Below are 24157 nucleotides of genomic sequence, written 5' to 3'. Positions count from 1 at the left end.
AATATCTATACACACTCTTATATGCAAAGAATATAAAAGAACAGGTAACTTTGGTGATCTGGGGAGGGAACCTAGGTGGGGGGGCAGGTGAGAGATTTCAACGTATACCCTTTTGTACTTTTTGAAGTTTGAACCACGTGCATGTGTTATCTAAAATCCTAAGTAAAATTAAAATATTTAAAAAATAAATCACTAAGTGAGTGAATAAATTCCCAGAGGCCTTCCTTCTGTGTCTGCCTGCTAATTCCTCTGACTTGCTCGATAAAATCCTTCTTACCCTTTGAAGCTCAGTTCAGAGCTGGCTCTTTCCAGAAGCCCTCCCTGACTGCCTCCCGTGCACACTTAAAACAGCCATCCTTAAAGGCTTTTTACTCTGTAACCAGGGACATGAGGTTGCTGTGTGCATTTCACTTCATCCACCAGATTGAAACTTCTCCTGGCAGGGACTGGGTCTGGTATCTCTGATCTTCCGGCAGCACTGAGCTTTTTTTGCAAGCTGTGCTAGAAAGACACAGTGAATCACCCAGAGTTTCACACTATCTAAAATACTTTGATGACCATCATCTCCTCACAACAGCTAGTGAGAGGCTAGACAGATGGGCGTATTTGATGGATGAAGCTCCTGAGATTTAGTGGAATAGAAGTGCCTCGCTCCAAGTTACAACGAGAGAGACAGGCAGAGATTGTAGGATGCAAATTTCCAATCTAATCAAGTATTAGGTTTATACCCCATCCTGCCTGCCTGCCTGCCTGCCTTACACACCCAGTAGTCAGGTCTTTCTTTTATCTCCAGGCTTCTTGTGCAATGGTCCACCCTCCTCTGTCCCCTCATCTAGTTCAGCATCCTTTTATCCCCCACACAGCTCCCAGAGCATTTCTCATCTCCCTTCCTCCGGTTTAAATGCTGCCAAGACTTTCACTAGTTGCTCTTCCCAGTACCTGTACTCCAGGACAAAGTCCGCTTTTCTTCAAAATTTTCACAAGGCTCCAGGGCCCAGCCCACCTGTGCAGTTCCAGCTTCCCAATTCCCATCAGATCCTGGCAAATGTCAGGAACAGGCCTTAAATGATTCCCAAGCCTCCCTCCTCCCTCCCTGGAGAATGTCAGGTCACTGGCAAGACCTGGCAAAAATGCCATCTGGGCAGCATTCTCTGACCTCACTTCTCAGTCCCCACCAAAACCCAGACTCCTAAAATAACTAACGACTGTGAAGTGTCCAGGTTGTGCACTTAGCTTGACTCAGCTCTTGTTCTCGCTGTGTGACCTTGGTCTCAGCTTCCTTCACTGAAAAATGGGAATAATGTGCCAACCTGGAAGTAAGGACTCATCTGGTGGGGGCTGTTGAGGCCGCTGGTAGGGAGGAGCACGTTGTAGCTCACAGCAAAGTTTGGTGGCTCCATTTCTGACACGGCATCCCCTTTAACTGACCTGCACCCCTTCCTCAAGAAGCTAGACGCACCCCAGCTCCACCCTTTCAAGCCTTGTGAGGAGGGTGCCGTGGGTCACACTGACACCGCAGATTAGAGACCGCGTGGTCATTTGGCAGATTTGCAATAGGAAACAGAGGGCCATTGGGGGAGGGGACGGTGAGCAATGGCAGTCCCAGAAGAGTCTCCACCCAAGGTCAGGGCGCCCGCGGGACGTCTAAGAACGGCAAGGACGTCTCTCCGCAGCCCCGCCCCTCAAGGGGACCAGAAGCCTCTCTGTACTCGGAGTCATAGTGCGTTCCCTTTAAGGCGTTCGGGAACGTCACCGCCTTTGGTGGGCGGCCAACGAGCACGGTGCGTTTTGTCCCTCGCGCGCTTCCGTGGGCCGGGCCGGGCGCGAGGGCGGGGCAGGGGAGCGGCGGTGGGGTCAAAGGTTACAGCGCGCACCACGTGGGCCGGTGACTCCGTCCTTCCCGCAGCGGCCGCGGCGCGCAGGGCACTTGGGTTAGTGGCGCGGCGGGCGGCGCGGACAGCCGAGCAGGACGCCCGCTCCCGCCGCCATGGTCATCAAAACGGACGAGTTGCCGGCGGCTGCCCCGGCCGACGGCGCCCGGGAGCCCAGCTCGCAGGCCGGTGGCAAGGGGCGACCGGGCGCGGCCGGTGAGCGGGGCCGGGGCCAGCGGTCAGCAGGGCGGGGAGGCTGGACCGGGCCGAGTGGGCGGGTGGGTTCGGTGTTTGCAGGAACCGCCGCCTTCCCTCCGCGCCGGGCCGGATTGCATCTTATCGGGCCGCCCCCGCCCTGAAGGTCACCTTCACTGTCGCCCCCGGCTGCGGCCTGGGTTTCGCACGTGGGGTCCCGGGTAGACAGCCGTAGGGGGGACACGTGCGCGCGCACGCGGTTTTGGGGTGCGCCGCCGCCGCAGACGGATAGAATCGGTAGCCCCACCCCCTGCGCGCGCGGGCATGGGTAACCCTCCAGGCTAGGGTCGCTGACACTTGCTCAGTCTGGCACCCTTCCCGTCAGGGTCTGAAGCGTTGCGTGCCTACAGGACTGCAGCCCTGCGAGTAAAGCTCAACCTGAGACTTCCCAGTCATGGTCTGTGGAGAAGAGTGCGAGCTGGGGGTGGGTGTGTATTGTGAGGGGGCTAGTCTGGTTCATTCCCAGAGGCAGTGCTTTAACCCTAGGTGTTCAGGCTCTGATCTCTTTCATGTTAGGTGTTGGCTTGATCTGCAGACCTAGAGGGTCTGCCTGCGTGTGGGGGTAGAGCCAAACTCCTTGGCAGGAGTAGGTGTTTGTGCCAGAACTTGATCATTAACCCGCCTTATTGCGAAAAGTGGGTCAGCTCAGGGTTGCTGTTTTTAAGGCAAAGGTCATCCGTGTGGAGTGGAGCTCCCAGCTCTCCCCCGTGGGGTCTGTGTGGCATTGGCTTTGGGAGTGGCTGCAGCTTTTCTCTGGTGGGGCCTGCTTCATCTGTTTCTCCTGGACTTTCTCTGTTCCTTACATCATGTCTTAAATTCCAGCCTTAAGGCTGGAAGCCCTTTCCAAGCACCTTGGTTGTCATCTCCAAATCATCCTTCAGGGCCCCAGTCCTGGGCTGTGGTCCCTCTCTGTTCTGGTTAGTGATGGGATGCAGAACTACCCCAGTCTTCCACTCCCCCCAGTGCTTCTCAGCCTGGACTTGTCATCTTCATCTCCATTCCCAGCTTCGATGGGTCAGGATGGGAACAATATTTAGGAGGCTTTCTGACTGTGTCACAGCAGTTACCTTGTGCTGGGGGTAGGTACAGTGGCAGCTTTGCTGATTGCCTAGATAAGGCCAGGGTTTGGGCAGAACAACAGATGCTGATGACTCCAGCCTGCCAGGCTTTTTACCCTGATGGGGCTCTGAATCAGTGGGGCAGGCTAGATAAGAGGAGGTTGGGTCTGGCGGATTTCCCTTCTAGCAAAGAGACCTGAAGAGATAAAGTGACTTGTCCAAGGTCACACAGCATTGTAGCTGCGGGGGGCATTTGGATTTCTAGCTTGTGGCCAGCATGCCAAGGCTTCCCCTACATGTGCCAGAGGAAGCCAGGGCAGGCATGTTGGTTGGGTTTATGTTGAGAACATGGGGACTGAGGAAGGGAGAGTCTGTTGGAGGGTTTCCCTGCGGGCTTGAGTAAAGCCCTGTCTCTGCTGTGTGCTGAGAGGCTCTGTCTGGGGCAACCTGGGTCAGGGGAAGGGCACAGCTGTTCATTTTTGGGAAACTGGGAGCATGGTAGTGCTTGGGGTGGGGATGGGGGGGGCATTGGCCCCTTATGTCTCTGGGAATTACAGCTATCCTGAATCTATTCAAAGAAGGATCATGCCCTTAATGGTGATCCCTGAGTAGGTTCTCGTCTAGGCTCCTGATCCTTAGGACTCAACTCTGGAAGGTTCTCCAGCCCCTTTGAGGAGGTAATCCAGGCCTTTTGGGGTTGGGGGCAAGGGTCAGTTACCTTGTTGGGAATAAAGCTGCTTTTAGGGGTTAAGAGAACAGGCAGGTTTTTCAAGTTCACAGTGGTGTGTCAAGTTCCTCCTGCCTAGGGGAGGGCTCCTTAGAGTTGAGGCCCAGAGCAGAAAAGGGGCCTGGTAGACTGGGGAGGAGCTTGAGGGCTTAGGGGAGCTCTCTAACAGAATCCTAAAGCTATAAGTGTGGGGAGGTCTGAGTAGACCAGCTTGAAGATAACAGGACTATCTCCAGACCTTGCAGACCTGTCTTTGGCCAGAGGGGACAGGAAGGAGACAGATGCCCATATCATGGGGGTCTTCCATAGGCTGCCTGCCTAGCCCTACCCTTTTCTTTTGAAGCCCTGTGTTCCTGGGAGGGGTGATGTGTCTTTTGGGGCTTTACTTCCTGCTGGAGCCCCACCTGCTGAGGCCTTGACTGGGGCAGGGCTTGGCCCTGGCACAGTTTAGTGAGAGAGGCCATGCCAGGCTGGGGAAGACACAGGCCGCTTGGGATATTCTAAATTTCTTTTCTTACTCCTCCTTTCTGCAGCCCATGGGGGCTCTGTGCTCCCAGTCCAGGTGTACGCTTTTATCTCCTCATTCGGATCCAGCCAGTGAAGATTAGGGGTGTGTGTGTACAGTGTGCAATTTGGGCAACCCCTTCCCATTCTGCAGAGGACCACCTTTTCCCCTTCTCTAAAGCCCAGATCCTAGGGGTGCCCCCTGGGATATGAGAAGAAGGGGTGCTGGCCCAGGGTTGTAGAGGGTGGGAAGGGTGCTGTGGTTGGAGACAGATCTGCCTACTGGCCTGAAACCTGAGTCCTGGAGGAGGAAGAGATGCCATGTACCTGGTGGGTGCTGCAGCCTGGGGAAGTGGCACTCCAAGGCATGGATTTGGACACCTGATAGACCTGGCTCTTTCTGGACGTGGCTTGGCCACCCGTTGCCTCTGGGTCCTGGGGCAGTTTGCTTACTGGCCTCTGGGGCCTCAGTTTCCTCAAGTGAGATGGGCCAGTTGAGCTGATTGAGGGACTTGCTGTGGGATGGGCCAAGCGTGAGCACAGGCTTTCTGGGAACCAGAATGGAGATGGTCAATGCTGCTACTCAGAGGTCATTGCCAGGTGCCTGCCCCACCCCCTTTTCCAGAGGGTTTGAGTGTGTTTGAGAAGAGGGCAGGATAAGAGGAGCTCTGCCTGGGTCTGGCCCTTCTTACCATCTGGTCAGCATGTGTGGACGGGAGCCCCCCCTTGGTGGGGGCTGTGGAGATGCTGAGGGTCTGCCTGGGACAGGACTGGAGGGGAGTGGTCCCGGAGGGAGCCTGTTTCCCTGCCCCCACGCTGGTTTGCATGGATGCCAGAGCAGTGCTGGCTGGGCCCTGGCAACAAGTCAGAGGCCCTGGGAAGGTGCCCTGGCGAGGCTGGGCATGTTCCTTCTCCACAGCCGAGCGGCCTTCGGCCTCTTGCTGCCAGCTCTGATTTCCCCCAGAGAGATACTTGGTTTTCTCCTGGCAGCGCAGGGGCTGCTGGGAAGGGAAGATAGAGCCTGCCAGCTTCTTGGTGGAGCTGGAGGCCTGGGGCTCCGGGTGCATTTGTCCTCTGGGAGACTGAGGGCCCTTCCCCCTTCCCACCAGAACCAGTGACTGTCAGGAAAAAAAGAGCTGCCAGGTCACCTGCAGGGGGCAGCAGGAGCCAGAGGCCTCAGCCAGCTACTTGACCCAGGAGGCAGGCACAGCGTCTGCGACTGGTGGAGGGGGTAGATGGGGTAGCCGTCTCATGGCTTGGGCCCGGGTCTGTGCCAGCTGTTGCTGGCAGCTGGCTGAAGCCGTCCTGCCCACCGGCACTGGGGTTGGGGCTGAGGAGAGGACCCCCTTACTGGGCCCTGCCCCTGCCAGCCAGTCCCCAGGGCCCTCGATCCCGAGGGATGCAGGTACCCCAAATGCTGGGTTCTCCTGCCCCCCTCATGGCTTCACCAGTAGTGACCCCCCTCTTGGTGGGTACAGGGAGGTGGACCTGAGCGCTGGTAGCAGCTCCCCATGGGGTCCTGGAGCCACTGGGGCCTCCTGGCCCAGAGCCGTCCTTCTGGCCGACCTTGAGCAGGATGCGAGGCAGGGGGAGTGTGCCCTTCCCAGGGCTGCCCCAGCAGGCCTGGCCCCACTGAAACCCGAAGCCAGCCAGAGCTCCAGCCCTGGGCTGACCAGCTGTATGGGGGCGAGGGTAGTGGCAGAGGCCGGGACAGGGGACTCAGGCAGTGCCGAGCCCGAGCCGGAGATCTGTCTGCCTCGCTGCGGTGGCGGTTCTGAGACTCCAGAGTCCAGGAGAGGGCAGCCTCCAACTGCACCAGGTGGGCTGTGGGGGCGGGGAGCCAACCTCTTGTGGGGAGATCACTTGGCCTTAATCTAGCGGTAGGGAGATCTTCAGGGTTCCTTAGAGGAAGGAAGAGAGGCAGAGCCAGCATTCTGGGGCCATGGAGGCCCCTGGGAACCAGTCACATTCCTTTGAAATCTGATAGTGGATTGGGTACCCCCCTGGGGCATAACATGGTGCTGTGGTACCTTCTGGGCAGGCTCCCCTGCCTGGGGAAGAGGGGTGGGAGCTGTGGCTACCCTTGCCTTGTCTTCCCTGCCCTCCTTCCTATCCTTCCTGGCCCAGACTCCGGGAGTGCAGGCTACCTGTCTGGGGTCTGGTTTCTGACTTCTCACTTGTGGGGTCTTAGACCTCTGCGCTGCTGTACCGTATTGGGGGGAGGGGGCTTCTTCCAACAGCAAAGCCTTTTTCAAGGACCCAGTTAAGGGAAGTGCCGCCTCATATCTGCCATTCCTCTTGCTGCTGTTGGAAGCTGACCAAGCACCGCCCTTCTCCCCACCCTCCTGCCTGCTTGGTCATAGAGTCAGCCAAGTTCTCCCTTTGGGGTGGCTGCTCACTTTAGGGGCTTGGGGTCACACTGCTGGGGCTGTGGGCTCATTAGAGAGAGGTCCTCGAGTGTCTTTGTTCTCAGGAGTTCACCTCAGGTTTGGAGAGGTGTGCTGGGACAAGATGGGCGTGATAACAGTCCTTAGAGGTCCATAGTGGATAAGATTGAGGGCGGTGTGACGGCATGGCTCTTAATGGGGAATCTAGGGTCTGCTCTTGACCTTGGACAAGGCTCTGAACTTTTCTGGGCCAGGCGTCCTTATTTGGAGAGAGGTGGAGGGAACTATGTCTTAGCTCCTAGTGGTCCTGTTTATCACTGAGCTGAAGGGACAGAGGGAAGAGGGAGCTGCTTCTCCGCACACCCCCCTGGTGTGCTCTTCTGTGCTGGGCTTATCTCCTTTTCTGAGGCTGCTGGCTCTACGTTTCTGGTGGGTCTGGGTAAGGCTTACAAAAGTCTGGGGAAAATACCAGTAGGGAAGAGGAGGTGGGGTATGGACCAGGGCTGGCTGAGCTGAGCTGAGCTCAGACAAGCAAGGGGCCAGTTTGGCTGCCGGGCAGACCATAGGCAGAAATCCCCGTGGGCCAAATGGCAGGCCTGTGTCTTCCTGGCATGATTGTGAGGCAGTCCTTGCTCCCTGGGGCACGGAGAAAGGGTAGGTTTTGTCACCTGCTTTCTTCTCTTTCCCCACAGCGTGTGAACTGGGTGCTGTTCCCAACTATGGGACTTTTAACTCCACGTTTGCAGTAATTAACTCATTAATTCGGTACTTTTCTGTTGAGTGCAGGAAAGACAGAAGGAAGAAGATACAGCTGCTAGTGTGAACAGTGTCCCTCAGAATGACAGAACAGTGCTCTGGGGGTGGCCACCATGTCTCTGGGGGCAATGAGGAGGCAGTGATTCTGTTGTCAAGGCCCATTTGGGCAGGCTTTAGAGAAGGGGATTTAGGGGAGCCTGGGTGGCTCAGGTGGTTAAGCGTCCCAGTCTTGATATCGGCTCAGGTCATGGTCTCAGGGTCATGAGATTCCAGCCCTGTGTCTGGCTCCGAGTGCTGAGCATAGAATCTGCTTGAGATTCTCTCTCTCCCTCTCCCCGTCCCCAACTTGTGCTCTAAATAAATAGAGAAGGGGGTTTATTTCACCTGGGCCTTGACAGATGAGTAGGAGTTTGCCCGATGCAGTGGGCAGCATGAGCTGCATAAGAGCACAGAGGTGGAAGGGAAGATGTGGAGCTTGTTCTCAGACTTCCTAGTACTTGGGTGTATCTGAGATGTTGACGGGGAGAGCTGGCTGGAGTTGAGATGTACTTTGGGCTGGTGCCTCAGAGTGTTGGCCTAATAAACTTGGATCCTGTGAGCAGTGGATTCCAAGTGGTGCTCTTGAAATAGGGAAAATGGCCTGTCCAGGGCCGTGGCTGCAGAGGCTGGGTTCCTTGACCATTGGAGATTAGGCTGGGTGACTGGGGGTCAGGGGGCATTTACAGAGCAGAGGCCACCTTACTGAGGAAGGTGAATTCCATGTGAACAAGATAAGACTCTGATAATGCCGAAGAGATGGCTACATGTTGAAAAGCTTGAGCAAGGCCTAGGTGAGCAGGTTAGCTGCATGGTGGGAGGGCATTTGAAGTGAAATCATGGAAGATCAGGAGAGGCTGGGACCTTGGGACACCCTCAGCTTGGGCTGCTGGGGGTGGTGGAGCTAGAGAGCAAGGAACAGGGAACAAGGGATCTGTGGCTATAGGGAAGGGGAGGAGAGGGTGAGCAGTGGTGGGTGTTGCAGAAAAGTTACACACAGCGAAGACAATTGGGTTTGGCCCTTGGAGTGACTCTGGGGAGAGGGATTTGGATGGTGTGCTCGGATGAAAGCCAGACTGGAAGACTGAGGACTGGATGGAAAGGGAGGGCCCAGGATGTGGAGGGGAGAAAGCAGGGGTCTCCAGGTGGCCAGGGTTGAGGTAAGTTGTGTGCCCAGTGTGAGTGGGACTGTGAGGTCTCCAGTAGAGCTGAGTCTCGAGAGGAGATGCAGATGCCATTCTTTGGCGCACGTGTCCACCCAGGTGGGTAGGCAGGTGGCACCGCTTGTCTCAGCTCCTTTTCTTGTTACCTGCAGAGCTGCCGTCCGTCATGCTGCTGAATGGGGACTGTCCAGAGAGCCTAAAGAAGGAAGAAAGAGCTGCGGAGCTGCCCCGGGAAAATGGTCTGGATGAGGCTGAGCCGGGAGAGGAGACGACTGGACAGGAAGTCATTGTCATTCAGGACACAGGCTTTTCTGTGAAGATCCTGGCACCTGGGATTGAGCCCTTTTCCTTACAGGTGAGATGGAAGAAGGAGGCTGGGGACCAGAGCACAAGCCCGTTAGGAAGGACAAGGCTGGAATGCCATGCCTGGCTGTCACTTGTCCTAGTTTTACACTGTAGGGAAAGTAATATGTTCTCACCAGGGTGTTTTTGACCTTTCCCTTGGTAGGTGTCCCCTCAGGAGATGGTACAGGAGATCCACCAGGTACTCATGGACCGCGAAGACACATGCCACCGCACCTGCTTCTCACTGCACCTGGACGGCAACATGCTAGACCATTTCTCAGAGCTGCGCAGCGTTGAGGGCCTACAGGAGGGTTCGGTGCTACGTGTGGTAGAAGGTTTGTCCAGAAGTCGGGCAGCCTGCCAAGGGAGGGCACATGAAGATGGGGCCAGGTCGCACTCCACCCACCCTGGCTGGTATCTCAGTGTCACAGAGGAGTGTGTGGAGGCTCAGAACAGTACTGAACTTGTGAAGGCAGGATTGGAGCCTGGATCTGCTCCCCAGGCCTGCACACGTGTACCCTCCCAATATTGTAGGTTAAATATCAAAGTCATGGTTTTTTAAAAAAAGAAAAAACAGTGCCAGCTGGGTTTCCTGGGTGGCTCAGTTGGTTAAGCGTCTGTCTTTGGCTTAGGTCGGCTCAGGTCATGATCCCAGGGTCCTGGGATCAAGCGCCAAGTCAGGCTCTCTGCTCAGTAGGGCATCTGCTTCTCCCTCTGCCTGCTGCTCCGTGTGCATATGCATGTGCACTCTCTCTGTCAGATAAAGTCTTAAAAAACAAACAGTACCAAGGGCTTGAAATTAGCCCAAATTCTATAGAGAGAAAAAGTTAATGGGGCGCCTGGGTGGCTCAGTGGGTTAAGCCTTTCCCTTCAGCTCAGGTCATGATCTCAGCATCCTGGGATCCAGCCCTGCATTGGGCTCCCTGCTCAGCAGGGAGCCTGCTTCTCTCTCTCTCTCTGCCTGCCTGCCTCTCTGCCTACTTGTGATCTCGTCTGCCAAATAAATAAAAAAATCTTTTTTTTTTTTTTAAAGATTTTTTATTTATTTATTTGACAGAGAGAAATCACAAGTAGATGGAGAGGCAGGCAGAGAGAGAGAGAGGGAAGCAGGCTCCCTGCTGAGCAGAGAGCCCGATGCGGGACTCGATCCCAGGACCCTGAGATCATGACCTGAGCCGAAGGCAGCGGCTTAACCCACTGAGCCACCCAGGTGCCCCTAAATAAAAAAAATCTTAAAAAAAAAAAAAAAAAGTTAAATCTTGGAGCACCTGGGTGGCTCAGTGCATTAAGCATCTGCCTTCAGCTCAGGGATCGAGTCCACATCAGGCTCCCTGCTCAGCCGGAAGCATGCTTCTCCTTCTGCCCCCTCCTCTGCTTTTTTTTTCTCTCTCAAATAAATAAATAAAAATCTTAAAAAAAAAATTGATTACAGTTTAGAATTTGAAAGAAGAAAGAAAGATTAAATTTAAGGAAACTAAAGGTTTCACTGCTCTCAAATAGAGCAGTTGGGCCCCATGTACAGCGGTTGACAGATGTGGTGAGGCTGGTTTGCTTGTAAGATAAAAGTTCCCATGACCTTGGGTCCCCAGGGGAGAGGGAACTTAGAGTTTCCAGCCAGTGTGAGCTTGTTAAAAGCAAATGTGGAAAGTGTAATGCAAGTGTGCCCAAACTTACTTGATGATGAAGTCTCCTCCCCAAAAAGAGCCCCCATTAAAATTCACAAAGCATATATTAGGGAGCAGTGTTGTAGTTACGGGGAAGTCCTCAGGTCACCCCCAAGCAAGGGCTGCCCTAGGAGAGCAGCACTGAGGCTGTGGTGTAGGGGCCCCACAGCTCCTTAGGCCTATCCAACTGGGACACCTGTGAAAGATCAGGAGATTTTTATGGGCTCCCTGAGGCCTTTGTGCTTTGGAGGCATGTTTTTTGTGCCCTTTGGCAGTAGATTCTTTGCAAACAAGCATCTCTGCCTAACAGAAAGGCAGGGGGTGTTGAGTCCAGCACTCCAGCTTATGTGCTCATAGTGGAATTTGTAAGTGGAGGCCAAAAATGTGAAAATCAAGACCATCATGGTAGCCCCATGGCCGACTTCTGTGCTGGGGTTGTTGGTGCAGCAGGGGATGTGCCCTGCTTACATGCTGCCCCTCACCTTCCCACCAGAGCCGTACACAGTCCGTGAGGCCCGCATCCACGTGCGCCACGTCCGAGACCTGCTCAAGAGCCTGGACCCATCTGATGCCTTCAACGGGGTTGACTGCAACTCCTTGTCCTTCCTGAGCGTCTTTACTGACGGCGACCTGGGAGGTGCGGGAGGCATTGGGGCTGGGGGTTGGGCAGAGGGTCCAGGGGCAAATTGGCCAGGGGTCAGTGAAGGGGTTGGGGGCCAGGCCTTGCCACCAGAAGGGGGCAGGGCTGGAGGCATCCATGCTGTGGCCAGTTTGCCCCTGGGTGGCCCTGTGCTGACCGTCAGCCTCGGGTCCCTCAGACAGCGGGAAGCGGAAGAAGGGCTTGGAGATGGACCCCATTGACTGCACGCCCCCTGAGTACATCCTTCCAGGGAGCCGGGAGCGGCCTTTGTGTCCCCTGCAGCCCCAGAACCGTGACTGGAAGGTAGTACTCCCGGAACAGAGCTGGGGAGCAGGCCCTGGGCAGGGCACTGGGGGGATAGCACTGCACCCAGAGGCCTGGCCCCCACTCATGCCTGGCCATTCTTGCAGCCCCTTCAGTGCCTGAAAGTGCTCACCATGAGCGGCTGGAACCCACCCCCTGGGAACCGCAAGATGCACGGGGACCTCATGTACCTATTTGTCATCACAGCCGAGGACCGGCAAGTCAGCATCACGGCGTCCACGAGGGGTTTTTACCTGAATCAGTGAGTCCCTTTGTGAGCCCATATGGGGCTTCGGGCACCTCTCTGTGTTGCCCTGTGCAGTGACCATCCTCTTCCCACAGGTCTACGGCATATCATTTCAACCCTAAGCCTGCCAGCCCCCGCTTCCTCAGCCATTCCCTGGTGGAGCTGCTCAACCAGATCAGCCCGACCTTCAAAAAAAACTTCGCCGTGCTGCAGAAGAAGAGGTAGCGCCTTGGCCCGGTCTCTGCCCCTTGTCTCATCCCCCGTGAAGGGGCAGGGCCAGCCTGCCGGCCTGAGCTTCAGCATGGCTGCCCTCAGAAGCCCTACGCCCTCAGCCCCTGGAACCCCAGAGCCTCCCTTAGGGAGCGGCGATACCCCAACACAGCAGTCCCAGAAGAGGTCCTCATTTATTTCTTCCACTAGACTGGGGGTGGGGCAGGATCTCTGGGCCAGGAGGCATGAGAGCGGGGGGAGCTTCAGAAAAGGTCACTGGGCCTGGGCTCTGAGCTTGGCCGTCTTCCCCATCTTCCCCCCTCTTGGTGCCGCAGGGTCCAGCGCCACCCCTTCGAGAGGATTGCCACCCCATTCCAGGTGTACAGTTGGACGGCCCCCCAGGCTGAGCACGCCATGGACTGTGTGCGTGCAGAGGATGCCTACACCTCCAGGCTGGGCTATGAGGAGCACATTCCTGGACAGGTGCCTGCAGCCTGGCCCCGCCCTCCCTGGGCCCCTCTCTCCCCCTCCCTGGGTGGGTGCCAGGCTGGGTTCTGTGCACCTCTGCTTGTGTCTTGTTCTCTCGGGAGCTTCTGAGACTGTCCACAGGCAGGTGGAGGAAGGGGCTATCCAGAGCAGGTCTTGGGGCCTGGGCTGAGTCGGCATCTCCCTCCCTGGTCCCTTTGCAGACCCGGGACTGGAACGAGGAACTGCAGACGACGAGGGAACTGCCCCGCAAGAACCTGCCTGAGCGGCTGCTTCGAGAAAGAGCTATATTCAAGGTGCCTACAGCTCCCTCTGCCCGACTGGCTGCCTCAGGCCAGCTTGTCACCCACCAAGAGGGCTGGTCAGGGTACCCTGCAGGGCACTGGCTGACTTCTCCTCTCCGGGCAGACTGTCTCAGCTCTGTTCTGTGACCTCTTTGAGACTTGGAGTCCATGGACTGAGCAGAGGGTAGGGGGACCTCCTCCACTGTGGGCTGTGTGACAGGTTTTCTTCCCGCTTCCCACCCTCCGCTCTGCCGCTGGAACCTTTTACTCCCTAGAGATGATAATGGTAAACATGAGATCTCACTGTGTTGAGTACAAACTTTGCCAGGGGCCGTGTCTGGTGTTTTACGGGCATTGCCTCCTGTCATCTTTGGGACACCTTGTAAAGATCACTGTTTGCTTTTTTTTTTTTTTTTTTTTTCCCCCCGAAGATTTTATTTATTTATTTGACAGACAGAGATCACAAGTAGGCAGAAAGGCAGGCAGAGAGAGAGAGAGGGGAAAACAGGCTCCCTGCTGAGCAGAGAGCCCAATATGGGGCTCCATCCCAGGACCCTGGGATCATGACCTGAGCCAAAGGCAAAGGCTTTAACCCACTGAGCCCCCAGGCGCCCCAAGATTACTGTTACATAGATAGGGGACACAGGTCTGAGCGTTGACCTGGCCAAGTTCACCTGACACATAATGGGTGGATCTGAGACCTGCTCCTGTCCTTCCCCTCCTTGTGAGTCCCTAAGCTCTGCCATCTCTCTGAGCATAAATTACTTTTTCTCAGAAGAGGGTTTTTTCCCCTTTTACAAGTGGGAGGAGGCCGAGGTTAGACCTCCATGACCCCCAGGGCTGTCCACCTGCCCCCACGTCCGGGCAAGCTTGACCAGGTGGGCTGAAACCTGCGGCTCTTGGGGGTGGGGCCTCACCCTCCTGGTCTTGGCCCCTCCCAGGTGCACAGCGACTTCACAGCCGCGGCCACGAGGGGCGCCATGGCGGTCATTGATGGCAATGTGATGGCCATCAACCCCAGCGAGGAGACCAAGATGCAGATGTTCATCTGGAACAACATCTTCTTTAGCCTGGGCTTTGATGTACGTGATCACTACAAGGACTTCGGTGGGGACGTGGCGGCATATGTGGCACCCACCAATGACCTGAACGGGGTGCGCACTTACAATGCAGTGGACGTGGAGGGGCTGTACACGCTGGGCACGGTGGTGGTAGACTACCGTGGCTACCGCGTCACGGCCCAGTCCATCATCCCGGGCATCCTGGAGCGGGACCAGGAGCAGAGTGTCATCTACGGCTCCATTGACTTTGGCAAGACAGTGATGTCCCACCCTCGCTACCTGGAGCTGCTGGAACGCACCAGCCGGCCTCTCAAGATCCTGAGGCACCGGGTGCTCAACGACCGGGATGAGGAGGTGGAGCTCTGCTCCTCTGTGGAGTGCAAGGGCATCATCGGCAATGACGGTCGCCACTACATCCTCGACCTGCTGCGCACTTTCCCCCCTGACCTCAACTTCCTGCCCGTGCCGGGCGAGGGGCTGCCCGAGGAGTGCACCCGTGCTGGCTTCCCCCGCGCCCACCGGCACAAGCTGTGCTGCCTGCGCCAAGAGCTTGTGGATGCCTTTGTGGAGCACAGGTGAGGGCCCAGGCTTTGGAGGGCGCCCTGCCAGGAGGCAGTGCTGGGGCCTTATCCTTGCTGGGAAAAGCTTTGGCCATTGTCATTACACCCCTGGTGTCTCCCGTGTGACCTCCGGCTCTGCAGCGAGGGTATCCTGGAGCTTTATATTGGTGGAGAAGCAACAATCAGAGCAGGGGCTCCCCGTGGAGGTGGCGCTCTAAATCCAAGGGGGCATAGGGAAATCTGCTAGAAGTGTTATGTTTTGTTTTGAAGATTTTATATTTATTCATTTGAGAGAGAGTGATTGAGAGCACAGTAGTAAGGAGGGGCTGAGGGGGGGGAGCCCGACGCGGGGATGCGGGGCTCCATCCCAGGACCCCGGGATCATGACCTGAGCCGAAGGCAGATGGTTAACCAACTGGGCCACTCAACCACCCCTGCTAAAGTGTTTTAAATGTTCCAGTGTCAGGAGGTGTCACCGCTGCTGGCATTCAGTGCTTAGGAGTCAGCCACATCAAATGTCCCACACCACAAATCAGTCTCCTCAAAATGCCAGCGAGGTTGCTGTCTCCCTTGAAGCCTGGCATGCACAGAGCCCCGGCCCCTGCCCCACTCACACTCTGTCTGCCGCCTTCCGGTTGGGAAGAGCTCAGTTTTTGCAGTGACCTATGGTGGCTGGTTGGAGTTGCTGGGGTGCGGTGCAACCCCATGCACATACGGGCCAGGAGTCTGGGGCATGTCGCAGGTCGCTGCAGCCAGCAGGAAGCTGCTGGCCAGTGAGGCTTGCTCTCCCATGTCTTGCTCTGCTTGCCCTGCTGTGCCCTAGGTACCTCCTGTTCATGAAGCTGGCTGCCCTACAGCTCATGCAGCAGAAGGCCGGCAGGATGGAGAGCCCCAGCACGCTGGAGAATGGGGACTCCCTGTCCTCGGAGTCAAAGCCTGAAGATCCCCCCGGACCTGAGGCTGGAAGTGAGGAGGAAGGGGGTGGCGCTAGTGGCCTGGCCAAGGTGAAGGAGCTGGCAGAGACCATCGCCTCAGATGACGGGACAGGTGGGGCCGCTGTGGATGTTGGGAAGGCCAAGCCTGCGTCTGTCTTGGCAGTTTTCTCTGTGTGGATCTGGGGCGAGGCTCGGGGGCGCGTGGCACCTCCCACCGCTGGGGGAGGGGCGCTGCCTCCCAGCCGGCCGTGTCTTCACAGCAGACCCTCGAAGCCGGGAGGTGATCCGCAACGCCTGCAAGGCAGTTGGCTCCATTAGCAGCACAGCCTTTGACGTTCGCTTCAATCCTGACATCTTCTCACCAGGCAAGCTCTGCATTAGGCTGGGCAGAATCCTGTGGGGGTCATCATGGGGTCCTGGGTGCTGGTGGGTGTTGCTCTCTGTCTCCCCCACCTGCCTCCTTTCTGCCTGGCTCAGGCCTCTGTTCTCCATCCCCCAGGGGTTCGCTTCCCAGAGTCCTGCCAGGAGGAAGTTCGGGACCAGAAGCAGTTGCTGAAAGACGCTGCTGCCTTCCTGCTGTCCTGCCAGATCCCCGGCTTGGTGAGGGAGGTGCCACTGGTGTGAGGGGCTGCACGGGGCCTGCTGTGAAAGGCCCTGGTGCCTCATCCATCCACTTCTGGAAACTTGTAGAACCTTTCCAGGAGTAACTTCCTTAGACCTGCTGGTCTATGAGGCAGACGGGGCAGAGTGCATTTGTCACCATCATAGAGATGGGGCCACTGACCCAGAGAGGCCAAGGGAGGCATCAGGCACCGAGTCTGCTCTGTTGTGCCTTCCAGAGCAGCTGGCATCTGGGGGTCTGGTCCTCTGAGCCCATGTGTGACAGGACAAGCGGGCACCTGTAAAAAAGGTGGGGAGGATCCTGTCCTCTGAGCCTCAACACGCTTTGTATGTAGGCTCTTTGGATGATGGGGCACTTGTTTCCTAATAAGATCTCTCAGATCTTTGAGCCAAGTGTTCCGTGCCCTGGCCCCCTGCCTGATCTCTCTGAGGCTTGGCACAAAGTTCCAAGACTTGGCAGTGCTGGGGACCCCAAATGGTCACCTCTGCTCTGTCCTGTGTGCCCAGAGGGGAGCCCTCATTTTTTTGGGCTCTGTCAGTGGGGCTCTCTCATCCCTGCTTCCCTCTTGGGTGGGCCTGGTTGTCACAGGGTGACTGCTGTCTCCCATTTTCCTGTTGCTTGTGCAGAAGACTGGGGGACACATTTCTCATGTCTTGACTGCTGATTTGTCTTCTTCACTCTTCCCAACTGTGAGCTCAAGTCTCAGTCTCCTCCTTCTCTCAGGACCTCAGGATAGCATGAGCTCCCCTGCCAGGAAGACCCCGGGGCGGGCTTAGGTGGAGGGCCCAGGCTGTGGGGGAGCCTGACATGCTGCTGCCTGCAGGTGAAGGACTGCATCGAGCACGCAGTGCTGCCCATGGACGGGGCCACGCTAGCTGAGGTGATGCGCCAGCGGGGCATTAACATGCGCTACCTGGGCAAGGTGCTCGACCTGGTTGTGCGGAGCCCGGCCCGAGAGCAGCTGGACCACATCTATGTGAGTGATGCCCGGGCTGCTGGGCTGTGCCATGGGGGAAGGGGGGCGCGCTTCGGGGCTGGGTGGAGGTCTGGGCCGGACCCAGACTCCCTTCTCTGAACCCTTGCAGAAAATCGGCATCGGAGAGCTCATTACCCGCTCCGCCAAGCACATCTTCAAGACGTACTTACAGGTAATGCCAGTACCCTTACCCCCACCACGGTGGGGCAGGGTGGTGGAGGGGCCCATATGACTTGAGTCCCAAATTCCCTTGCAGGGAGTGGAGCTCTCGGGCCTCTCGGCTGCCATCAGCCACTTTCTCAACTGCTTCCTGAGCTCCTACCCCAACCCTGTGGCCCATCTGCCTGCTGACGAGCTCATCTCCAAGAAGAGGAACAGGAGGAGGAGAAACCGGCCTCCAGGGGCAGCAGATAACACGGCCTGGGCTGTCATGACACCCCAGGAGCTCTGGAAGAATATCTGCCAGGAGGCCAAGAACTACTTTGACTTCAGCCTTGAGTGGTGAGTGAGCAGCGTGGGTGGGGGCGGGGCCTCAGTTTGTGGTTGCAGGGTGTGAACTGGGAGAGGAGGAAGGGAGCAGTGGAGGGCTGCCTGCTCAGGGAGTGGGGATGAGGGTTGTTGGTGTGGGTCCTGGCTGGTGAGTACTTGGTACTCAGGTGGGGAGGCAGCAGTGGAAGAGGGGGCTAAGAGGGGCTGGGCTGCATGGGCCCACATACCGCCTCTCCCTCAGCGAGACCGTGGACCAGGCTGTGGAGACCTATGGCCTGCAGAAGATCACGCTGCTGCGGGAAATCTCCCTGAAAACCGGAATCCAGGTGGGGTGGCTCAGGGCCCCGCCCCTGCCCTCCCTCCCTCCTATAGCATCTACAGGACCATCGGGGGGGGGGGATGTGGTTTTCTGGAGACCTGGGGTGGTAGGTTGGGAGGTGCTGGCCACGTGAGCATGGGGTTGAGGCCACCCATGGGTGTTGGGCTGTGTCCCCCAGATCCTGCTGAAGGAGTACAGCTTTGACAGCCGCCACAAACCCGCATTCACCGAGGAGGACGTGCTCAATATCTTCCCCGTGGTCAAGCATGTCAACCCAAAGGCCTCGGACGCCTTCCACTTCTTCCAGAGTGGGCAGGCCAAAGTACAGCAGGGTGCGTGACCAGGTGTGGCTGGGGGGAGGGGGGTCCCCTGGCCCGGCCCTGACCTTGCCACCCTTGGGGGTGCCCTGCAGGCTTCCTGAAGGAGGGCTGTGAGCTCATCAATGAGGCCCTGAACCTGTTTAACAACGTGTACGGAGCCATGCACGTGGAGATCTGTGCCTGCTTGCGCCTCCTTGCTCGTCTCCACTACATTATGGGCGACTACGCCGAGGTGGGCCTGGAGCACCCTCTGGGCTGTGTCAGCGGAGGCCTTGGAGCCTAGACTGGCACTGGGGGCTGGCGAGCGAGGGAGCCGGGGCTATGTTCTCACCCCATTTTGCAGGAAGCAGAGGTCCAGGCCTGGGGAACTGTGCCCAATCTGTGAGGCCAAGGGTGCTGCTCTCCTTGGGAGCCCCTCCGGGAGGAGCAGAGACCAGGGAACCCTGGGGAATGACGTATTTGGCCTGGGCTTGCTTCCCCTGCTCTGCAGCTCCATAGTTAGGTTGTCGGGAGAGCCGCCATGCTTGTGGACGGAGTTGGGGGTGATGACGGGGCCTCCCTTCCTAAGGAGAGTGGGAAGGATGGCTTCTTGGTCACAGGGCCTGGGACTTTGTGAGAGCTGCGTGGGGTGTCTCTAAGCGTTCCTGGGCCTGCTGGGCTTCACCTGCCTTGTTGGCCCAGGGCTTCAAGAGGCTGCTTCCTGGGGCAGGTGCCCTATAGGCCTCCACGCCTCAACCCTAGAGTCTGTCTGTTGTTTGTGTGTGCCTCTTTTTATTACTGCTTTATCTTTAGCCTCATTTTTGATTGGTATAGATGTTTGCACAGATCTTGTTAAGGGGCAAAAGGCTCAGAACAAGCTATTTTAAAAGGCCTCAAAGTGGGGCATGACCTCCTGTGCTCAGAACTGAGTTTTGAACACCTCTCTGCTGAGGAGGCTGAGCCACCCAGGGGCCAGGCAGACTTGATGTGGGGAGCTCCCCACCCTGGGATGACAATTCCCCACTTCTCCCAGGCCCTGAGTAACCAACAGAAGGCTGTGCTGATGAGCGAGCGTGTGATGGGCATTGAGCACCCCAACACCATCCAGGAATATGTGAGCAGCTGGTGGGGGCGGTTGGGGTTGGGGGGCATCCGTGAGCCCTGGGCCTGACACGGCTGCCCCCACAGATGCACTTGGCCCTGTACTGCTTTGCCAGCAGCCAGCTGTCCACGGCCCTGAGCCTGCTGTACCGTGCCCGCTACCTCACCCTGCTTGTGTTCGGGGAGGATCACCCTGAGATGGCGCTGCTGGATGTGAGTGCCGGTGGGGGTGGGAGGCCAGGTAGGCACGAGCCTCAGTCCTGGGGCAGCGGGACTGAGCTGGGCCCTCCCACTGCCCTCAGAACAACATCGGGCTGGTGCTGCACGGAGTAATGGAGTATGACTTGTCGCTGCGCTTCCTGGAGAATGCACTGGCTGTCAGCACCAAGTACCACGGGCCCAAGTCCCTCAAGGTGGCCCTCAGGTGAGGCTGTGCTGGGTTAGGGGCAGAGCGGGAGGGTAGTTGGTATGTGCCTAGGGCCACAGTGACGAGGTCCCGGTTGGGGGGCACTCAGAGGGAGGGTGGACGGGAGCCAGCGTCCTGTCTTCCGGCTGGCTCCTAAGGAAATTTTATCTCAGCCTGGTCTCTCCCCCAAGCCCTGGGCCAGCTTGCTCCCCTTGGGGGGGATTCCAGAGCGGAATCTAGCCGAGTCCATGTGCGCCCGCCACGCCCCCGCCCACTCGTGTCCCTTCTGTGCTGTGCCCGCGTCCTTGCAGCCACCACCTGGTCGCCCGGGTCTACGAGAGCAAAGCCGAGTTCCGGTCAGCCCTGCAGCACGAGAAGGAAGGCTACACCATCTACAAGACCCAGGTGGGCTGCAGTGGGGGCTGAGGTGGCAGCGGGGGGACGGGGGCCGTGTGGGGTGGCTGTGGGCTCGCTGACGGCCTCCTGCCTATCTGTCTGCCCCATAGCTGGGCGAGGACCACGAGAAGACCAAGGAGAGCTCCGAGTACCTCAAGTGCCTGACCCAGCAGGCCGTGGCCCTGCAGCGCACCATGAACGAGATCTACCGCAATGGCTCCAGCGCCAACATCCCGCCCCTCAAGGTGGGTGTCCCCTCGTGCCCGCCCCCCGACCCCCCGCGCCACTCGGGGCTCATCTTCCCTGCCGCCCCGCAGTTCACAGCCCCCAGCATGGCCAGCGTCCTGGAACAGCTCAACGTCATCAACGGCATCCTCTTCATTCCTCTCAGGTGAGTCCCGCGCGCTCCTGCGGGGAAGCTGGCTTTCGTGTTGCGCTTTTCCAAATAAATCATCCACTGTCATGGTTCGAATCTGAGAAGGATAGCCTGTGGTGGATTGTTCAGGGAACATTCTGCCTAGTTGAGGGAACACATGGATTTTTTTTTCCTGTTTTCCCATTTTTTTATTTGCAACAGTCGTAGCAGAGCAGGGACAGAGCTGTATTTCCCCCCCACACTTGCTGTGTGTCAGCAATCTCCCCTTGAGCGTGCACAAAGAGTGGCCTCCTGCCTTTGTGGGCTCATGCCCCACGGCCAGACCCCCGGGCTCCGCTGAGCCCCGAAGGCCAGACAGCCCTGCCCGCCACTGGGGGCCGAGGTGTGTCAGCCAGGCCTTCGGCACCACGGCCTACCTGCTGTGTGCCTGCCCCTGCCCGTCTCGTGCTCTGTGTGCCGGCTGCTGTGGGAGAGGACCCGAGGGGCCACGTGTTTGAGCTGGAGGTGAAAGCTGAGCAGGAGCCAGGCCTTCACGGGAGGCGGTGGCCAGCAGCTGGAGCGCGTAATTGTTTTAGCACTTAGAAGCCTTCCAACTTTGCGGAGAGAAGTGCTTGTTCTACACGTGTTTTGCCAAAGAAAGGAGACTGACTTTGTGCCGGGCTTAGGTTTAAGCAGGACCAGTAAGGGTCCAGGCATGCTCTGACACCTGCCCTTTATCCCTGTCCTTTTACTCAGCCAAAAAGACTTGGAGAATCTGAAAGCTGAGGTGGCGCGGCGGCAGCAGCTCCAGGAGGCCAGCAGAAACAGGGAAAAGGCTGAGGAACCCATGGTCACCGAGCCTGAGCCAGCAGGGGCCCCGGAGGATTCAGCCTCTCAGCCCCAGGCTACCAAGGACCCTTCTTCCCCGAGCTTGCAGGGGTAGAAAGGGACAGACAGACGGACTCTCAGTCAGCTGCCCCGTTACCCAGTGATCTAGACTCCAGGAGAAGGGGGCATGCCCTACAGGTCGGGAGAGGAAACGAGTCCCTCTTCCTCCGTGTTTCCAACCCCAACCCCAACCCCAAGCATCCTCCTGGGACCCTGGCCTGGCTTTCCTGCCCCCCCACCCCAGAGGTGTTTTTGCACTGGTTCAATGAATATACGATCCAGAGGCCTCATTGAAGACACATGAATGGAGTGTGTGGGCATCAGTTCCCAGTTGGGGGGCAGGTGCCCCCTGGGGGCCCCCCATCCTCAAGCAGGTGTGTGCGAGTGTGTCCATGCCCGTGAGTGTCTCGATCCGTCCTTCCTAACTTGTACATAGCCCCACGTTGGTTTCGAGTGGGTGACGTGAAGATGAGATTTCTCAGGTCATTTGTATGTTTGACATTATGGCTGCTGCTTTTGCTGCCACTGCCCCTGGGCCTGACTTGGCTTAAAGTCCAGGTTTGAAGCCAAATAGAGGGGAGCTTTCCTGTGGTCTAGGATGGGGACTCAGAGCTCTGACAGGGCTGGAGGGTGGGGGTGCACTTTAGTTTCATGGCAAGGTGAGAGCAGGGGCTTTCCTAGTTGTGACTGGGCCTGGCCTTGCTGTGCTCAGACTCGGGGAAGGGTGGGCAGTGATGGTTCCCTAGACAGACACCCTGTTCCCAGCCCTGGCCTGTCCGCCCTTGGGCCCCAGCAGGAGGCAGTGCCTCCCCACTCCCTGTGTCCCAGTTGGGGCTAACCCTAGGGGCTACAGTCTGAATGTATCCTCCCCCTTTTAACCTGAGCGGTCTGACGCGCAGTGGGGCTGGGGTAGGCGTGGGAGGACTAGGAGGGAATCAGGGCTGAGTTGTGGATCCTGACGGAGAATTGACTAGATACAGGAGTGATTGCCACTTGTTGGTAGAGCCCAGCTCCCTACCTGGTCCTTGTCACACAAGCACCTCCTACAGAGAGGAGAGGAGCTCGGGGTCGTGGTGGGGGGTGACCGTGGAAGGTGGTGGGTCCCTCGAGCCCTAGCTACTCCCTCTCCTGCCCACCTGTGCCGCTTCTCTGTGCCTGCTGTTGGAGCCCTGATGGGTCCAGGGGAGATGGCCACCCTGGGGAGCTTGAGGGAGCTGTTCCCGGGCTGCGGCCTCTGCCTGGAGGCTTTGTGGGGAGCTGCTTCTGGATATGGTCTGTCCATATACCTTGTTTCAAAGGCAGTGGGTGTGAGCTAGCAAGCGAAGCCTCCCCACCGCTGAGCAAGAACTTTTTCTTGTTTTTAAACCATCACGTCTTCATTTCACATTGGAATAAAGTGAGTTTTTGAAACCTGCTGCCCTGGATTCTCCTGTGTGTTCTGTACCAGTCTCATTCAACTGGGAGGGCTATTGCCAAAAATACTACTGGTGAAAGAGTTTATAAAGCAAATAAATGTGTGTAAATTAGGTCAAATTAAAGGTTACCCCTAAAATGTATTTTAAGGGGGTAGTGTCACAGGCACCCAGCTAGGGTTTACTGGACTGCCAGTCACTAGACCCATGAGAAGAACACAACAGATAAAGGTCACCTGTTGGTCACAGAAGGGAGACTGAGACTCCTTAATAGAGCTTCATGTGGTATAGGTTTGAATGAAGATCAGTTGGAGTGAGGGGTTCTGAGGGGTGGGGGCTCAGGTTCTGGGCTTGCTGGCACCCTGATTTGGGTCATCTGCCTTTGTCCCTTTGAGTCAGGAGAACTGGGCAGCAACCCCCAGAAGACCAGGAGTGCTGGAATGGCGGGCTGTCAAGTTTGCTGTTCCTAGGGTAAATTTTGGGTGACTTGGCTCTTACGGAGATCTAGTGAGATAGGGGAAGGGGTAATGACCTAGGTGAGCTTGAGGGGCAGGGCCTGTGAAGTGGTGGGAGGGTGCCTGTGGGGGTCTGTCTCTAAACTGGCAGCTACTACTTGGGCATCTTGAGCAGGTAGGTCTCAGCAATATGCATACTTGAATACCTTTTTGAGTACTTGGAGAGGTTTTTTTGTGTCCTTAGCAAATTCTCTGAAAAGAAAAAAAGAACACTCCAACACAGATATTTCTTACTTTTTCTGAGCCTACTGGAAAGATGTTCTTGACCTTGGAAGTTTTCTCTTTTAAATATTTTACTCATTTGTTAGAGTACAAGCAGGGGAGGGAGAAGCAGACTCCCCACTAAGCACAGATCCCAGTGTGGGGCTCTATCCCAGGACTCTGGGATCATGACCTGAGCCAAAGGCAGACGCTTACCTGACTGAGCCACCCAGGCGTCCCTGGATTTCTTTTTAACAGGCATGTTAACTTTTATACTTGAGAATCTTTTTGAAAAGCTAATATAGCCAAATTAAGTTTTTAAGATTATATCATGGGGGAGTGGGGGAGATTGTATCAACTGTCTCCACTCCTACTCTTGAAACGCCCATTGTGAAATGGGTATTGAGAAGACTGTTGGACCCCTGGAGGAACCTGTACTCTGAGGCAGAGAAACAGGTATCCTGCTGTGGCCCAAGCACTTACACTGCCAGAGCCCAAGCTATCAAATCCAGGGACACAAGTGGCTCAGGTGGTTGAGCCTCTGCCTTAGGCTCAGGTCATGATCCCAGTACACTGGGATTGAGTTTGCACTGGGTTCCCCACTCAGCAGGCAGTCTGCTGCTTCTCACTCTCCCTTTGGCCCTTCCACCCGCTTGTGCTCACTCTCTCTCTCAAATAAATCTTAA

At 57.0% G+C, this 24157-nt stretch overlaps 1 protein-coding gene across 4 annotated transcripts; it reads left to right on the top strand.

Moving 5' to 3' along the window:
* The first annotated feature begins 1874 nt into the window (after nucleotides 1–1874).
* Nucleotides 1875–22758, top strand: CLUH (clustered mitochondria homolog). 4 transcript variants are annotated; one of them, XM_059148473.1, is made up of 26 exons: nucleotides 1875–2087; nucleotides 8910–9112; nucleotides 9266–9437; nucleotides 11260–11403; nucleotides 11585–11709; nucleotides 11817–11971; nucleotides 12052–12177; nucleotides 12502–12649; nucleotides 12856–12948; nucleotides 13878–14572; nucleotides 15381–15604; nucleotides 15756–15857; nucleotides 15992–16092; nucleotides 16938–17090; nucleotides 17200–17262; nucleotides 17347–17591; nucleotides 17821–17905; nucleotides 18077–18230; nucleotides 18311–18450; nucleotides 19231–19311; nucleotides 19386–19511; nucleotides 19601–19722; nucleotides 20016–20109; nucleotides 20211–20345; nucleotides 20418–20491; nucleotides 21212–22758. In XM_059148473.1, the coding sequence occupies exons 1-26, from the start codon at nucleotides 1988–1990 to the stop codon at nucleotides 21396–21398; spliced, it is 4047 nt and encodes a 1348-aa protein (XP_059004456.1). In that variant the 5' UTR covers nucleotides 1875–1987; the 3' UTR covers nucleotides 21399–22758. The 4 variants fall into 4 exon arrangements, with proteins under 4 accessions (XP_059004456.1, XP_059004455.1, XP_059004454.1 ...); XM_059148472.1 differs by having other exon boundaries at nucleotides 15753–15857; XM_059148471.1 differs by lacking the exon at nucleotides 1875–2087 and adding an exon at nucleotides 6109–6234.
* Nucleotides 22759–24157: the final 1399 nt, after the last annotated feature.

This window comes from Mustela lutreola, chromosome 15 (genome assembly GCF_030435805.1).
Source record: "Mustela lutreola isolate mMusLut2 chromosome 15, mMusLut2.pri, whole genome shotgun sequence".
Classification (NCBI taxonomy): domain Eukaryota; kingdom Metazoa; phylum Chordata; class Mammalia; order Carnivora; family Mustelidae; genus Mustela; species Mustela lutreola.
The sequence above is the reverse complement of the archived record's forward strand: the minus strand, read 5'-3'. Positions and strand labels throughout refer to the sequence as shown.